Here is a 19,207-nt window from a genome sequence, read left to right as displayed (position 1 = left end):
TGTTGGTATATCAACCAAAACCCCAACAAAAAATACATTGATGCTTTTCGTAGTAATAGTTCACCAATGTGATAAGTTTCAGAATACATGATCGGAATACTTTTGCAGTATTTTTTATTTTTTTTCTACTGTATGATCATCTTAAAATTGTCCAGATCCTAATCCTAAATGGAATTTAAGCAGATGCCATTTCTTTCTGGAAAGAAACATACAGTAACTTTTAATCCAGTTTTAAAACGCTCCTTTCCCTGATGTCACTCTAGTTTAATGAAACGCTTTGCCCGCTTCTCTTACAAAAAGGAGCAGTTAGGTGACAGAAGCAATATATTGTGGCAGAGAAGAAAAACCTGCCCTGTCAGTCCCCATCTTTTTGCCAAGACACTGCCCTCCCCCCTTAATCTAGTTTTCATATCTGTACATTGAAAATTTGATTCCCAAGGACAGTGTCATAAACTTGCTCTTTTCTGAGATTTTTACCTGCCAGTGCTGCTTCCTATAAGTCCTCTCCATTGGAGAGCTTGATGGAAACTGGAAATGGCGACGCTGAAAGGTGAAAGATTTGGGGGAATGTATAGTTATCGTTCACTTTGAATATGTAATCATTTATAGTGCACTAAGGTGTTGACACTAAAACTGTGAAGTGTATCTTCAGGGGCTGCAGGTGTGAAATATAAAAGATGTAGTGATCTACTTATGTTTTGTTTCCAGATCAGGTTTTATGTACCAACAACAGCAGTGAAGAAAAATACAAAATAAATACCCTATGGGAAGAGTCTGTTCTGCTCAGGTAGCACACCAGGGGTCCAACATATAAACATATTTGCTGATAATTTTAAAACTTTTCTGCTCTGCTGCTAATTGGCATCTGTGGGGCTTTGTGCCAGATCTGAACTTGTCGTAACCCAGCTCAGAAAGTACTAATGATAATGTCCTTTTGAATCTAAAATGTGCTTTAACTAGACCCCTGAATTGAATATTTTTAAATATGAGTATATCAGTCATGCCTGCTTTTATTTTGGAGTTTCTGCTGAAGTTGTTTTGTAACTGGGATAAATTGTAAGAAAGAAACAAATGGTGTCTGACTTACCTTCTGATTAATTTGGAGTTCTGTGCCATGGAGAAACAAAGGCAAATTTGCACTTGGCAATTTGAATTACTTTGTTTCTAGAGTTTTCTAATTTTTGCAACAATGCAGCTGCTTTAACTTACTGTTAGATGTTAGCCTTTGAAAACAAAACACATCTTGGTAAGACAAAGATGCCTTCAAAACCTACAAATTTGAAACAAAATAAATTTTTATTAACTGGCGGATAGAACATCCGCTGCTTTGTTCAGACAAACTCTGAATTATTTGTTCTCACACTTTGTCTTATTGTAAACTTCAATTTTACACCCAATTGGTATTACCGTAAGTTCACATAAGCCTTTGCATATTTGATCTTTTAACTCTGTTGTCAGCGTAAGAACAGATATGCAATAAAACCTGTTCATTTGTTCATGTCCAGCTTGGCATATGCTTATATGATGAGCTTAATTTAGCGACACCACTTGCAAAGGTTAGGATTTAAGAGTAGCATGAAGCTTTTAGTGCAAAGCTAAGCTGCACTTAATGGCTCACGGTAAACATTTAATGGACTCCACTCGATTTTACGTAGAGTGAGCTGCAAGGACGGGGAAGGAAAACTTCCAAAAAGGAGGTTGTTAACTTTATAAACAGTCTGTATTTTAACAGCATCAAGGTTAGAATTCATTGCTTTAACTGATTTGACTTAGAATACGCTGCAGTAAACCAGTGGCTCAACTTTAATTCACTCTTTCTGCTTTCCCGGACAAAACGCCAAGAATCGGAGTCCTGCTTACTTATTTAAACAAGTACTATTTTATGTTGTATTGCAGCAAAGTACATTTCTCTGGGGTGATTATGTTTTTGATACAACACGGTGTTATCTTTAACTTATTAAACATACAATTGTTTGCTAATTAGAGGGGAGCAAATTAACATATGCTTTGCTGTTTGATGTACAGTGTAACAATACTTTGATAGTAATTGTGTTCACTCTTTGCATAAATTGGCCAGTATCTTGTGCCGAGTTCAAAAGAAACAGGGCTGAGTTTAGAAAAACATTCTGGAATTTAAATAATGTGCCCCAATATTCTTGCATGTTTGTTTTTCAGTGCAGATATTAATGAATTAACATTTTAAACAATCCATCTTATTTTTAACTCAATTAGATGTTAAAAGACCATTTTAACTGATATGCGCGGCATGCTCTCCTCACATTGTGTGATGCACAACAAAAGATTGGTTACAAATTAGAGCAATGATCAAAAACATGATAATCAAATTGCAACAAAGAGCTTAAACTTGCAACTCTAATGCAATACAATAGAACATGTGTTGCAAATTACCCCCGCAGTGTTGCTTTATGTATTTGTTTGCACATAAACTTACTTGCCTATTTGTATGCATGTGCTTGTTGTTGAGCAGATGATTATGATCCATACCACACATGCTAAATTTTCGTTTTTTGGCATTTATATTTCCAACAACGGTAATCCTTGACTTTTAGTGAACAGAAGAATCAGACCAGCAAATACAACAAAGCTGTATCTGATTTAGAGTAAATAGAACATCTTCATATAGCCTCACCACACAAGCCAGGGAACGCATTTTACCAGTTGACAAAATTGAATAACCTAGTGCTACTAGTCTGTTGTAACCAGTTGACTTGGAATCAGTGTTATCCTTCCTGTTCAGTGGTCAAAGCATTGTTTTTAAATCTGCATCTAGCATTTTCACAATTCATATTTGACCTTTTTGCTGTGTTCTTTGGTATGAAGTTGTTTGCTTACTCATGTTCTCTAACATGTTATCCCAGAAACCCTGTAATTAACCTGTAGTTAGCCGTAGGGAAATGCACATTAATGCATGTCACACTTTTAAGTTTTGAAAACCATGCATCATTTTCCTTCCACTTCACAGTTATGCATGATATTTTGTGTAGGTCTATCAGAATCAACAGCAATAAAATACATTGAAGTTTGTGGTTTCAAAGAAAGAAAATATGTAAAAGTTCAGAGATTTAAAACTTTTTTTTCATATTCATTAACCAGCTGTCCCAACAGACTTTACTCATCTCTCCATTGTGCTATTTTAATTCTTTATGAAACAAAGTTTTCTTGCATTTCCAATTATTGAATAAAAATTCAAACTGAAGAGATCCCAGCATCAGAGTGCCTATAGTCTGTCGCGTGTGTGAGACAAGCAGAACTGTCAGTTTTAAAAAGACGTATGACTTGAGCTGTTATTACGATAAACAGGGCAGTTCAATTCTTGGGTGGGGTGAGCCGCAGCCCACTTCTTATTGCTCAAGCAAGAGGTCGCCGCCAGCCATTGTCATCCAGCCGCTGAGGATGGGCCCCCAAATCATGTTGTCAATGTTGATGCATCGAGATCTCCCTCTGGCAAAAATTGGATGCTCTGAACTTGTTTTGATTGATGCTTTGACCACATCGTGCCCGGTCCTCGTGATGTGTCCTTACCCCCACTTTTAACGGCGCAGCAACACAAACACTTTGGCAGTGAAAGGGGAGAGGTGTTCTTTAAAAAGTTATTTTGTGCCTGTAGTAAGTTGGTCCGTGTTGACATTGTGTTCGTCTTGTCCAAGCATCTAGTGAGTCCATCAGCCTTGAACTTTCTAGAACTTTAACTGTCGTTTTATATTTTCTCGGTACATGTTTAGTGGCACAGTTCAATCAGTGCTCAGTTTGTTGTTCTCACTGTTTTCACTGAGGCTAAAGGATTACATTTTTGCCTGAAGGTGAATGCACAGCTTGTACATTCAGTGAATGCCACAATGGATTTGAATGAAAATAAAAAAAACCCCTCCTTTTTTCATTGCACTCAAAAGTGCAGGCTTTTTTGTCTCCAAGGGCATGACATTCTTGGACCCTGGGTACTAGCCATGAGTTTTATGAACATGAAATATCTTCTTTTGTCTGTCATTCTTTTCATTCTGTTCCTTTTTTCCCCCTCTGCTTTCCTCCTGGTCTTGTCGGCTCCTAGTTGCTCTCTTTGTGTGTAATTGTTTGTGCCTTTAGATTTTTAATAGGTTAGTTCTGTCTAATTCTCCAATAATTTTGTTTTCATTTCATAAAATTTTAAAAGCATGTTTTTGATGCAAGTGATTAAGGCTATGGAGAATATGTTTTTTTTTTTTTTTTCTGGTTACATTTAATAAAAACTAGAGATATGCCGATCAGGTTTTTTCCTGCCGATTCCGATCACCCATAAGGGCCGATCACCGATATCGATCACATATTTTTATTTTTTTTTTATCAAAAGCACTACCGACTACATTAGGTGGAAAAAGGAACCATGAATTCACCTTAATTTAGACAAAAACTTGTTTTTAATAACTTTTTCCAAGAACAAAAACAAAACAGACATTGTCCAAATTGTATCGGTAATACTATCTTTAACAGACTGAAAACATATGAAGGCTCTGAAGAGGCTAAATAATGCATAGTGTCAAAATAAAACCTCTCAACATTGCTAAAAAATTCAAGTATAAAACTTTACATTCAAAGGAATATAGGATCCACTACAACAAACAATCCAGATTTACTGAATGAAAACTTCCTGTTAGCATGGCGGCTAGCTGATTACTGCTAGTTCTGATTGGCTGTTTCTGACTGAGCGGAGTAATTATGCAGAACAGGGAGGAGATCGATTATTTTTTCAGAGATTATCTGTCTCATGTTAGGACAGCGAAAGTTTTAATACGTATGTAAAATTTATTTTTTTAAGTTAGATGCTGCAGCTTTAAGCAGAGGTTCGGTGTGAGAGTCACTACCAGGTGGAGCAGAAGCGGCGCTCCGTCTGTGAAATATTACTACCTGCAGCGTAGCAGCGGTTCAACAGCGAGAGCAGAACCAGTGTCTTACATCGCAGCTGAAAGACTTAAATAATTTTGCGGGTTATTTGTTTAGCTTTCTGACCGTCATGCTAATCCGGGTGAGTGTTTGTAGCTGTGCGCTGCTTTACCTGCTGTCTGATCCTCCGTTTGTCTTTTTTACTGCAGTGAGCCTCGATGTAGCCAAACTCCGTCAAGTATGGCATTGTTTTTATCCCATATTAGATTCGTCGTGTTGATGCATTTTGACCTGCTTCACTCCACCTGCTTCAATTTTCCGACGCAACACTCGAACTTCCCCATTCACTCAGTGCGTCATAGTTCCACATCGCTTAGGATTTGTTGCTGCAGGTTTGCGCAGTGTGGAGGAAAGAGGAGACCAGCTGCACAGGCAGGCTGCGGAATGAGATGCAGGTGATCGGTTTGTATGATCGGCAACAAAAGACCGTGATCGGCGATCACCGATCATACACTTTTTCACGGAAATCGGCCAATTATGATCGGTGGCTGATCGATTGGCACACCTATAATAAAAACATAAAATGAAAACAAGCACTTGAGATTGTTTTCCTGAGTGAATCTAGGTAGAACCTAGTATTTCACCCTCGAGTTGCTGTGTGCTGTCTATACTGGGTATGAAACAAGTGCAAGCTGAGCTTTACAAAGATGGTCCAGTTTACATAAATTCTTCATCATCTTCACAGCATTTCACCTTCCCTGTACTCATCAATCAACTTTGTACTTTTCTTTAATGTATTTAACAAAAAAAAAAGGATAAAAGAGAAAACAACAGTTACAACTTTGTCCTCTTCTTTCTCCCCTCTTTCTTTCTTTGTCTGTGTTTGCAGGGCCTGTTCATCTTTCTGATATATGGGGTGTACAACACAGAGGTAAGTCTGCATTGTGTCTCAAGGCTGTCGGAGTGAATGAGAGAAATGACAAGTTTCTGATGGGCTTCTTGCTTAAATGCTGTGTGGGTGGGGTGACAGAGTGTGTGCGTGTGCGAACGCGTTTTGTGCGGGTGAGTGGAGTGAGGGGAGGGGACATCGTTTCCACGCGAGCGTCCCACTGCCCTTCATGCTTGGACTAACTTATATGCATCCGAGTCCGACCATTTAACACTGACACGCTGCGCTTCTCAGCCACTCATTCCTCACCCACATTGGCTAATATTTCACTGCCTCTTTAAGTTTTTAAACTCACGGTCCTCCATTTAGCATCCTGACAAAGCTCCTGGCCAGGGCTTTGCATGGCCCAGTGCAGCTACCATTGCAGGATGGGAAAAAAATATATAAAAAAAACAAAACTGTGCAACAAACAGCTTCCAATGAATAATTGAAAACAATAACAATATTGGGATGTGATTATTATTTAAGTGATTCTAGCAGTAGTGCTTAAACTTTTTATAGCAAAGACCACCTTTGCAAACAATACCAAAAAATGTGCTACCTGCTGGAAATTATTAAAGAGTAAGACCTGCTGTTTAGCTATGCATCCCCTTTAACACTCAGATATTCAAATTAATGACAAGTTAAACGTGCTGCTCTCATAAGGTTATTCTACTGGCCCATGACCACAATTAAAGAATGGATCAAATTTGTCTCATAAACACATGTGATTCATGGGGAAAGCCACAACAAAACTTTAGAGTGAAATTTTGACCAACTTTCAACAAAGATGCCACCAACTTTTTGTTCAACCCAAAAAGTACGGTTGAGCACAAGATAGTTCTCTCTCCCTAACAGAGTGTTTTTTCTCTCCCCTTCATTTTATGCACCTTCCTAAAATGTACCACATTTTTATCATTGAGATTCATTTTGAATATATAAACACAATTATTAAGAAAACCTGGTGTTCATATTTTGGTTACACAACCACCGTGTCTGGTGGACCCACTGTATTTCATTGCTGAAATTCAACACAACCAAAGATGTTTTACATTAAAATACAAAAAAAGATGATCACTTCACTTGAATTACATCAATATAAACAGCAAATATGGTTTATTGTAACCTTTTAATTTTAAAATAAAACATTTTAAGAAAAAAATTACAGCTCATTCATCTTTGCTCTATCACAAAAGCAGGTACATTTAAAAAGGACAAAATGTATATTCCATATATAAGTAAACATTTATGTTTATTTTTAGATTCACCTGAAAATCATTATAATAACATATTTTATTTAAATCCTTTTTTTTTTTTGGACCAGGAGCAGACAAGATTCATATGCACAAACATCTTTGTAGTGTACACTCCGAGGACAGATACACTGTATTTTGCATTTATGTCAAACCCAGACATTTTTCATAATTTTAACCATTCCAAGTACATTTGTAACCCAAACCTTTACCAAGGCTTTATTCACACCATAACATAAACCTAAAGTAGAGCTCGGTAGAATTGAAAAAAGCGAAGACCAGAAAAATGTCCTCACTTTCAACAAATGACCTACTTTTGTTGGTAAAAATTGTTACAATGGGAATATGTACCAATACCCCCAACCCTCCATACACAAACAACAAGGCTAGAAAGAAGCACAACCAGAAGATGCACAGTTTTATCAACTCTGGGTTTTGGTGAACCCAAACATCCAGAGTGTAATGTAAATGTAGGCCACAGTGTATGGGGTGGGTGGCCGTTAATTTTCTTTTTCCGAATTATGTTTTTCACAGAAAGTGACCCGAGGCCAATGAGTCTCAGTTTGAACAAAAAAAAAAAAAAAAAAAAAGATATTCTCTTTATGTTTTACTATAATAAAAAGAGAAAATGGTTTGTACGGACTCGAATAGAAAGGGTTTGAACACTTGTATGCAGGATTTCAAATGATATAATCAAAGTATAGTTTAATTTTTGAAGCATAAAGGTGCTAACACATCATGTAAAGAAGCAGAGTGCATTTAAATTTCTATGCAATACAATGAAAGTATGTCTAACAAGCACTTTTCTTGTCTGTGGCCTAAATGAAGCTCTGCTGACGAGTCTTCAGTTCTGATGAATCCAAAGGTCATGTCTTTTTGTTGTTTCAGATGAGGCATTTACAAGGTAAATGGGCAAAATTGCATGACCTCCCACTTTTCAGTTTTTATCTAACTTCATCAGCACCTCCGTCCATCTGAACATCCAAGATTACATTGGTCTCACACAACATTTCAATTTCCTGTCTTTAGTTTGTATTTTCTCTTTCTTTCTTGTATTCATGTCTTCTTCAGAGCATGAAAAGGTGTCCCTGAGTCATAGCCAATCTATTGGCAAAACAGATGCTGGGAAGGTTGACCCTTTACATTGTAAAATAAATTAAAATGCATTCCTGCTTGAGTGGCCTTTTTAATGTGCAGAAATAATTTGCAGTCTCTGAAGTTGTCTTTGACCCTGAGGTTTTCATGGTATTTGAACAGCTTATGTTCCAATTTTTTTTTTTAAAAAAAGGAACCTCCTTTTGTGTTAAGAAGACTCACAGACACCTCTTTGAACTACAGATCTGTACATATTACTTCTTCCAAACCTCCATCACCTTTAGAAGAAACATATTTTGTTTGGACTCACCCCGTTTGTCTCATGTTTTGGATGTTAGTCAGATTTTTTAAATCTAACATCCATCTTGTTTACAAAATTCCATAGCAGATATTCAGAAACAATTTCTAGCAGTATTCAAAATATTTCTTGCTTCTTGACTTCCAGTAAAATGATGAGCCAAGGATGTAGTTGTCGTTTGCTTTTATTTAAGCTAATATTTTTTTAGAAGTGGGCAGGAGCTCCTTTTTCAGTTAAATATTTTGGACACGTGAAGTCATGCAATTACATCTCTTGCTGAAGCCGCTTCACAGTGGATTGAGACCACACTACTAAATCAAAAATCATATAAATATGTACATAAAATAAATATAAATATAAAATAAATATACGTAAACATGTATATAGAGTCCTTCCACATACATGTGTATTAGAAATGTTCACAGATTCAAAGGTCAAAGTTAACAGACATGACGTGACAGGGAGCAAGGGAAATGCCCATTTCACTGAAATTAAGAAGCAGTTGCCCTCATACTGACAACTATTTTTTTTCAGTCTGATTGTAAAATAAGAAATCAGTATTAGACAATTCTTGATTGGTTGATAGGTGTCCTTGTTCAACAAAGTTCCAGTGAATGGATTAGACTGTCTATCGGCACTCTTGTTCATTCCAAGCTGGTCTCCAGCTATCTGTGCTAAAATGAAAATTAAAAAAAGATGACTATAGGTATGCTGACAAGTATCCAAAAAAGATTGAGATCACTCAATTTTTTTACTTTACTTTTAAATGTTTCCCTTTTAAAACTAATTAATGAGGAAATATGACTTTGATATGCAAAAGTTGGTGGTGAATTAACTTGGACCTTAAAAGTCAGATTGTGGATTAACAAGCCTGGTTTTTCAGCTAAACAATCAACTGTGGTATGAAGCATAAACTGCATCTGCTGCTATTATACTCAAAATGCAATGCTTAATTGCTAATTACCTGACGATAGCTTCCCATTATTCATTGCAATTAGCTTTTCCTTGGTGGTCACCTTGTAATCCCACGCTTTGATGACCCTTTATTTCCATCAACTCCAAGGATTTCAGCAGGTGTTGTTGGGTGCACTGCTTTTATATGGAAATTGCGTTGCAACCATTTACATGCTTTGCATCAGTTCTAAACCTTGAGTCTACTCAAACCCCCTTAAACACATTACAATAGTCTAAAACAATGCCCTTCCCCTCATTGTCAAATGATTAATTAAGTTGTGTCACGTAATTGTCTCAGCATGCTGGCTGTTTTTGATATCAATGAAATCCCAAAGTTGTAATTTCCCATTTAAATAATGTTATACAGTGTTGTTTTACTCGCATGTATGCTGTGTTGAAGGCCTTGTCAGGATGTTGTCAGAAATAATAACACTGTTCACTTCTGATTCTGCTCTTCCTTCTATTAATAGGGCCTCCAGCAGTGGTTTGTATGCAAAACGTCCATTGTACACTCAAAGTGTCTCTGGAACATGTGTGTGATTGGTGCAGTGTCATAATTTATAATGCTTGGTGACTTAATGAAGCCATGAGCCATAATGCATATTCACTAATGTTGTGGGCTGGGCTGGGACAGGCTGTAGAGATGAGTGCCCAGCCACTACAAATTTCCAATTTGTACTGATGGTGTGCATGAAAATGGCACAGGCACACACACACACACAGGCATGCAGACCTCATAATTACCTTAAAGGATTTTATGGAAGTCTTCTGCTCATGTAGTAGCTACACTATATCTGGTTGGAAGAGGCGATCTCCTAGTCGTTGCACTATATGTGATCTGCTCCAATGCTTTTGCCATAACGTTGAGCATAGGGTATAGAGATGTCAAATACTTTGTGCTATAGAAAACTCTTGCTAACAATAGTAAGAAAGACAACAACAATAAAACAACAATTCTTCCAACTTCCTAAATTGAGACAAAGACAAACTCAGATGGACAACAACACACGATATAAGAAAATGTGGAAAACTCAGAACCAAACCTGATTCAAAAGTTTTAGAAGTATTTAGCACAGTTACTCTATTTTTTTTTTACCTTATAAGACATAAACATAATTGCTGCGGAAGTTATTCCTTTTTTTGTTTTGTAGATGTTAAATAGATTTTCGAGTTTGGACTTACACAGTGGTACAGCAACACTCATTACTTATTTTCAGTCATTGTACTTAAAGTTTAGGTCTTCATTTGGGAATATTTAATCTTTTTCTAAGTGTAGTCACAAATTAATTTCAAGCCACAACTATGCCAGTTGTGGAATTATATTGTTTTGATTGTTTGATTTATTTATTTTTTTCTGTTTTGTCCAAGTTGATGACCAGCAACTTTTTTGTTTTTAGTCAAAGACATCATGTCTGATGTCTTTGTTCGTTTTCACTTAACACGCTCCTGAATGCATCGAAGAAGGAAACTGACAAATGTATTTCTTCACATTGCTGATAATCTCTTAATTGGTTACAATTGTTAGGTAGCACCATGCTTCTATTTATCTTTTCAATATGTGTGGAAACAGTTTTGGTAAAATGAACCCTTTCCACGTGGTCTAAATTTTCACAAAAAGTTTTCCCAATAAAATTATGGTGTAGTTTACTATTTGAGGATTGATAATTTTCTCTGCATACATGTGTGTCTGTGTATATGTGCTGTATATTTTCAACATCAGTGACACTCTTTTGTGATGTTATATGTGTGTTAAATAAAGGTGTGCAAGTACACAGTTTCATCTCGAGTGTAAAAATGCAATCTGTTCTGCTAGGGCGGTCCCTTCTCCTCCAATAGCTCCATTTGTTGGCCCCTCCGCTCCATGTTGACAGATGATAGCTTGAAGTCGTCTCCTTAGTGTGCCAGCTCTATGTGTCACTTTCAAGTCCCATTAGCACTGGGACACACCGGAACACCCTCACATGCACATCTACACCGTTCCAGTTCCTCCATGATATTGTCTGGAGATTATTTCTAAAAAATATGTGATTATTCCTTTACTAATTAGTATTCTTCCTCCTTTTGTGTACTTGACTGTGCGCACAGGGAAATTCAATTTAGGTTTTATTTATTAAGACATGGTTAATTGAGTTTAGATAAATAGTTACTACTTTTGTTTAATTCTCTTTCTTCCAGGTGTGGAGTACTGTCAACAGGATCAAGGAGAGAAGAAAAGCACTTAATTTGTCTGTAAGTCATTCTAAGTTTTCAATTGAAGGGGTGTTCACGCAGGTCCATGTGCTTTTATGAATTCTGTTGATTATGTGTGTAACTAACTGTATTTTACTTCTCGTGGGAGAGAAAAAAAAAAGCAACTCATTCAGTGCCAATGAAAGCCAGCTTCAAAGCAGCTTCTAATAACCTTTTACTGGTCGACAGTCTATGTTAGATGCCCTTATACATCAAACATAGACCCTCCATAATAGCCCCCACACCCCTTCAGCCCTTCCTCCCTCTCCCAATTGCATCACCTTCATCCCAGCAATGTCAGGTTCTGCAGTGGGTTACAAGTTTCTAATCCTGGACAAGCCGTCCCCAGACATTAAAGTGTCAGAGCAGTATTTATACCCGCTTGGACTCTGCTGTTTAGCTGAAACTGTGGGATATTGCCACTGTGTGTTTGTGTGTCTGTAGGCCTGTGCAAGAAGAAAGATTGTTGCCAACACAGCACCTTTTAAAAGTCTGACACATGCAAAGACACAACTCCTGCACTTAAAGGTGCAATTATGAACCTTAGCCCTTTACAAACACCCACTCATCACTCTAACCTCTTCTGCCAGTGGTGCGTTGTGTGTATCCTCCATCTCATGTGCGCACACACAGACACAGTGCTTCTGGTCATGGTGTTGTGTCACACTTAATCTCCAGAAATACTTTGTCCTGCTCCTCCCTCTGCACTCTGACCCACACACATGTGCTTTAACCCTTCTCTTGAAGCCATTTATGAGCAGGAGATCGAAAACTGAGCATGCTGTTACACCTTCCCTTTGACCCTTCTTTGCCTAAAAAATGGACAATGTAAAGATGGGAGGAAATAAACAAACAGATAAGCTCAAATGTGCATGTGTATATATGTCAGTGTGGAGGGTTTGTGGGGAAGGGGGTTTTGCCACCAGGTGCAGTCTGATATATGTGCTTCTGCTGTTATCAGTGAGGGACCCCCATCTAGAGTCATTTTTACTGCGTCCTCTCCCCTCCCGTGGTGGCAATTTTCCAATCTTGCCAGGTTCCGCTACCAGAATGCATTTTTTTAAGCCATCGCTGCTGCCTGATAGTTTTTAGCTAATGCTGTTTTGTGCTATAAATCCTGCTCGAAATACTGTATCCCCCTGTCCTGTGGTTAGATAGGAGACATTTGGCTCTAGATGACCGCACATGCCCCTATATATCCTCTTGTTGTAAAACATAGGATTGGGTATTGTGCCTTTGAGGTGAGGCGCAAAGAGGATTTTTGATGCTGTTATAGCATATGGGGTCATTTGGAGACGTATTGCTCTTGTCACAGATAAAAGGGTTTATATGGTTTATTATATGCCTGTGAAGATTTAATCCAGTGGGATAATTCACGTCAATAGCATTTTAAGGACTTAAATTGAGAAAAACTGTACGGAACTCTTAGTCTCCCTTTCATTTAAACATTAACAATGAGTGTAGTCTAGATAAAGTCACGCTACCTTTGCGTAAAGGATACAATAAGATGATCAGTTTCAATTGGAATTTACCTGGAAAAGGTGAAACAGGTGTGTCAGTCATTTTTCACTATTTTGACAATACACAAAGTTGCAGTCATTTGAATGAGGGATCAATTTCTTAACTTACAAATGTGTTATTTTACTGCGATGAGACATGCATAACCTTGACAATATCTTAAATAAATTCCATCAAACACAATCAGGAAATCTCCCCTCTTAAATCCCACACTAGCGTCAACCTCTTTTGACCTCTTCCTTATTGTTGTTCTATATTCAGGCGTACAACTCATGCTCTCTTTTTTTAACCCCTGTGGTGTATGGTTATATATGTACTCACACATACATGGCCACTTTTAGCAGTGTCACCGGCCCATTTGATACCACATACCTCTTGACCTACCCTGACCTCCTTCTTCCTCACACACACAGCCGGATTGCTTTGTGAAATAAAACTGTCAGTTACCAAGTCCAAATAAAAAACACCCTCCATCCCCCTTCCCACTGCTTCACGCCCATGACATCCTTGAAATATAGATATAAATGAGAAAGGGATTAGTTTTTTTTTTTTTTTTTTAAATCTTCTCTCAAGTTTGGATACACCAGTTGGAATCAGTCAGGTAAATGTTTTTTTACGGGTAGACAGTTGAAACTGGACATGCAACATGTATCTGTGCATTTATCTGTATTCTTTTGATTGCATTTTTGACATATGCAATAAAGCTGTAAATTTACAATAGTAAACAACTGAGTAGCACACCCCGAAAATTTTCCATTTAATGAACCTGTATAGCACCCAAATCTTTGTTGGAGGTTTTGTGTGTGTGTGTGTGTGTGTGTGTGTGTGTGTGTGTGTGTGTGTGTGTGTGTGTGTGTGTGTGTGTGTGTGTGTGTGTGTGTGAGTGAATGATGATCTTTTGGGTGACCCAGGACAAGGAAAAGCTTGTGCAAAACAAGACACTGTCCAATTCTAACTTAGATAAAAATAACCCTCCTGTTCCATGTTGTAACAATTAAAATAAAAGAAAAACATGTCAGTGACTGAGGAAAAAAATACCTTAAACACAAACAAGGGTACTGTATTGACGTTTGTGTGTTAACTTGGACCTGTTTTTTTTACAGTAAGAAAAACACAAATTAAACAACAGACATTTAAAAAAAAATAGTGGTCGAACAAATCACAATGCTCATAATCCTTGTTTGAGTAACTAATCATCATCTAAGGAATCTGATCAGGAGATTGCTTAATTTTGTCTTTTTTTGTAGAACTGTGCCAGCTCCCGACCATCCAGTTCTTTGACCACTTCCCGTCCTGTAAGTTATCCTCTTGGATCAACCCCTAGCCAGGAGGAAGAGACCTACCCGTGCAACAGCACGTCCTCCAATAGGATGGAGGAAGAGAAGAGCAGAGGTGAGAGTTTTATTTTATTTCAACAGTTTTTATGACTTTTGCCACCGTTTTAACAAGCATAAGTAAAAACCGTTATGAAAGTACGGTTTAAAATATTACAATTATTAACATGTGTGATTAGAAACATTAGATGCACAGATTAGACCACAATTTGGCGAACAACCTGTTCTGCGCAGAATCCTGTTGTTTCTAGAATAAATGTCAGTGTTTTAAAAATGTTTTGTGTACCTTGACTTTTGAAATTTGTGTAAATAATTTTCAACTTAGCTGAAGAAGTTTTGCTAGAAAAGATTAGACTGAATGCCAAACTCAGTTGTCAAGGAAACTTGATTGCTACGGGTCAGTGTCCATACAATTTGCTGTATCTACTTAGACACAAAAGACTTTTACCAATTGAAATATCTGAACAATTTTTGTAAAGTGCCTGGAGATGATTATAATTCATTGGTGCTTTATGATAAACTACATTCGAAACTGAATTTTAAGTCTGTAAATTGAACAACCAAACTTTTGTCCTTAAGTTTTAAATTAGGCAAAAAACCGTTTCAGATGAAAAACACCACACTGAGTGCTTTGTTTGATTAAACCCAAAATGCAAAAACAGTACATGAATAAAAACAAATGCTGTATGATTTAAGTATGTACACCCCTCTGTAGTGTACAGGTCTTTGTTTGACCTCATCCAATTTTCAAATAGTTGAATAGCAGAAATTATAGCCCTCACAACAATACAGTAAAAAAAAGTTGGTACAAGTTTAACATTCCCTTTATCTCTTCATAGACTTGTCACAGTATTTCAAATGGTTTTACATCTGTGTTTGTTTGAGATTATCATCCCAATGGGTGACTTACATTTCAACCAACCTTCTTCTGTTGCACCAGTGTCCTCAGATTGACTCTTCACAGAATAATTATGTTTTTTTTTAGTCAGTATGAGAAGTAGTAGGAGACTTACAGCCACATCCCTTTTCATTTTCTTCAAATTAGCAGAATTGCCTCCAGAATGCGTTGTAGGTTAAGGGTGTTGGCTGATTTTGGAAGGCAACAGTATAAAATTGTGCCCCATGTCTGTTCCTTTGCTGGTATTTCATCCAGACTTCATAGCAAGGCATTCTGAAATAGAAAATAGTGGCTGGCCTGTTGAGTGAAATCAGACATCAGAAGTACCCTATTCAACTTTAACACTAACCAGACTTCCTGGCTCTGGTTCAGCTCTCTGACCCATGCTGCGCTTGCCAGTGATGAACCCTGTTTCACTGTGGGAAAGATTGGGGGTACCAGTTTCAAAGAGGACCAAAAAAGAGGGAGAGGTCGAGTCCTGTTTTCATTTTGTAACTTAAAACTAGTAACTTGGGTTTTTTTTTTGAGCTGATGAGGCAAATGCAGAATTACATAATTTCTCTTTTTCTCGTTTCCTCTTTAAACTAAAAGCAGAAATACAAAGGATTCTAGTCTGCATTTTCCAGTAGCGGCACATAAAAAGGGTGTGTGGGGTGCTGCCCTCTCAGTTATGGAGGGAGAAAAACATCTGAAATTACAAAATAATCATCATATACATATTAACTTATTAAAAAAATTATAATAAATGTCAGTGTTTCCTAACAGTGTGCGCTGAAATGCATTTGGAAGTATTTACACATCTCCAAATCAGGCTTGCCAAGATTTACTTTGTAACCAGCTGTCACTACCACTGCATTCAGCTAAATGAGCAGAAACAATGCTGCTCAAAACACATTGTGTGTAATGAGTTGCTATGAACATCATGTTTTAAATTCAATAAACTTTTTCAATAATATTCAAATGTATGTTACTGCATATATATATATATATATATATATATATATATATATATATATATATATATATATATATATATATATATATATATATATATATATATATGTATATATATATATATATAGTTTTTTTTTGTTTTTTTTTCCAAAATGTTTTATCAACACTTTATTGCACCGTCTGATGGTGGAAAACTGCAACTAAATATCAATTTACAGAGTGGCTCTTTAAATCTGTGAAAACTATGTAGGTAATAGTTTATGGCTTGTATAATAAAATTCACATTTGTAAAGTGCATGGGCTGCGTGTTGTCGGCCCTTATTGCTCCTCCGAATACCTCTCAGTCTGATTTACAACATTTCCTTTGCGAGTGATTTGCATGCTCCACCACATTATTACTCTCTTTCACTCACTCACAGCAAAGTTATTAAATCAGTCCCTGTGGCACATTTACATGCTGAATCATCAGCGCAACCAGACACATCCAACTGAGCAGCAAACATAATGTTTCTGATAGAACACAAATGGAGAAATAATCACTTGTCAGATGATATTATGTAGTCCATTTGCTGCTCCTCTGGTTTGCCTCTACCTCGCCACTGCAACATGCAAATGTAATCGGCTTTATGTGATTAAGTGCTGGGATTGTAGAAGTGCTCACTCAGTGCCATGCAGTTATATTATGCAGAAGACAAATTTGCACAGTCAGTACCCTGCGACTAATCATGTCATGTCAAATCCTTTCTAAGCACTCTGGTGTATTTTTAACTGCACAAGTTAGTGTAGCTGTCGACTTTTGTGGTATGTCTTTTACGTAATTGCTGTTTTGTTTTGAAGAGGCAAGAGTTTTATTATGTTCTCACACTTTTTTCCAATTCAGATTAATTAAATATGATATTCACCAAATGACCCATGTAAGGAAATGATTGATTAAAATAATTAATTAAAATTTTTAGGTTCTAATAAGTTCCGACTAAGTGTTTGTTTTTTTGTTTTTTTTGTTTTTTTTTTTCAAAATATCATCTTTTGCCAAACATTTATTTGATAATATTTACAGTGCAAACCCTATACTGTGAAAGAAATAAAATAAGACAAACCCTTTTTTTCTTGACCACAAGGAAAATCAATACAGTTGACAAAAATAGAGGAAAGTTTGCCAGCATCATCTTACAATCCCAACTGTACAAAGTAGGCAGCATGTAGTTATATTGATGTTTTTCTGCATTAGGGACTTGCACACTTAAAAGCAAAAAAGACATGAGGAAAGGACATTATGTGCAAGTGTTAAAGTAATGTCTGGAAGCATCATCCAGGAAGTTAAAGCTTGGGCAAACGCACAGTGAATATTTAAACATTCTGCCAGATTAAGATAAAAGGGCTAACAATGGACAACAAGGTCAGTGTTTTGGAGTGACATTCACAAAGTCCTGTCCTAAATCCCACGGAAAATTTGTGGGCAGAGCTAAACATTATGAGGGATAGACTTTAGACTTTATTGTCCCAAAGAGTACATTCTTATCCACAGACCAGCTCCTGTACTCCCGTCATCAAACAACCAGGTAGACAATAACATAGAGTGCAGGACAAAATATAACACCATCACATAAGATACAATATAAAATGATTTCCTCAACCGGATGAATTTTATATGACTGCGGACATCAGGCTTTTCCCAAAATGTGCTTTTCATAAGTCTGTGAGCACCACAATGTTTGACCCCCATCATACAGTTTTAAAGGCAATGCTACCAGGTACTACGGCAGAGACTGTAAACTCCTGAATTTAAAGAAAGGAAAAAAAGTTTGTCCTTTAATGCAGTAAAGATAAATATCTGGTTTCAGCTGGATGTGGCTTGCACAGAAGATTCTTCTCTCATCTTCCTGTGTACTCAAATTGGATGCCAAAGTTCTTCACAGCAGATGATGGGTTATATTCAGGGTATGTGTTGGGGGGAATTATAACCAAGCGTAGCACATGTTTGCTGTGCGCGCAGCAGAAGGACAAGTGCATAAAAAGGAGTGGGAGGTGAAGTATGGGGGATTTTGAACTGAAAGCGATGTGTGGGTGTTTGTCTGTGTAAATGAGTGTTGCATTTCTGATGAGAAGGATCTCAAACAATGACAGAGTTGAAGGTTGCGAGCCCTTTTGAGCTGCAATAACATGGTAGGCCATTTGTGTAGCCTCATGTAATTTTTTACTTTGCTTGGTTTCCTTTCATGTTCACATTATTCTAAATCCATAGGTCGAAGAGTTTCCCTCTCTCGCCTCTTGTGCTTTGAGATGTGCTTGATTGGACTATGCCTTTTATATAGCACTTCCTTACATTCATCTATATTCATAATTAACTTAAAAATATGCACATATTGCACTTATAGTTATCATAACTTTAAGATGTGGTCTGGTCTTAGCTGTCATCTTGACATACTCTGATAAAAACACATGCCATCTCTTGGTCAACTCAAAGCTTTTACTTGTTTTTGGACCCATAAATGAACCATTTTATCCCTTTGTACTCTTCTATTGCATTACAATTTTTTTATCTCTGTATTGAAAAACCAATGAAAATGAATTAGTGAATTTTGGTGGGAAGAATAAATTAAATCAATAAAAAATGGAAATTTTATTTATATATTAAGATTTTAGAAAATTACTTTAAGTCATCAATTGTTAAAGCATGTACCACCACAAGTTTTGTAAATCCCACGGTGTTACGTCCACCAAGGGCACAACATATCTGAGGACACGAGACAACAGATGAGGGTTCAACCAAAATGTTTTTATTTATAAATTCTCTTAACTTTGATTTTCTCGGGTCAGCATCTTCTGATTTCCTGAGGAGAAAATGAAGTTCGAGCCCTCAAATCCCGTGTC

The 19,207-nt window shown here is 37.0% G+C and overlaps 1 protein-coding gene across 1 annotated transcript in view; it reads left to right on the top strand.

Moving 5' to 3' along the window:
* The window catches only part of LOC106922345 (adhesion G protein-coupled receptor D2), a 79,174-nt gene that overhangs the window by 32,675 nt on the left and 27,292 nt on the right, over positions 1-19,207 (top strand). The window contains exons 21-23 of the mRNA XM_014994660.2: positions 5,765-5,806; positions 11,579-11,632; positions 14,398-14,542. Coding sequence (XP_014850146.2) covers positions 5,765-5,806; positions 11,579-11,632; positions 14,398-14,542 — 241 coding nt within the window. The remainder of the gene's footprint in view (positions 1-5,764; positions 5,807-11,578; positions 11,633-14,397; positions 14,543-19,207) is intronic.

This window comes from Poecilia mexicana, unplaced genomic scaffold, assembly GCF_051168715.1.
Source record: "Poecilia mexicana isolate PSO_F unplaced genomic scaffold, ASM5116871v1 scaffold_4, whole genome shotgun sequence".
NCBI lineage: Eukaryota > Metazoa > Chordata > Actinopteri > Cyprinodontiformes > Poeciliidae > Poecilia > Poecilia mexicana.
This window is presented reverse-complemented; position numbering and strand designations above follow the sequence as displayed.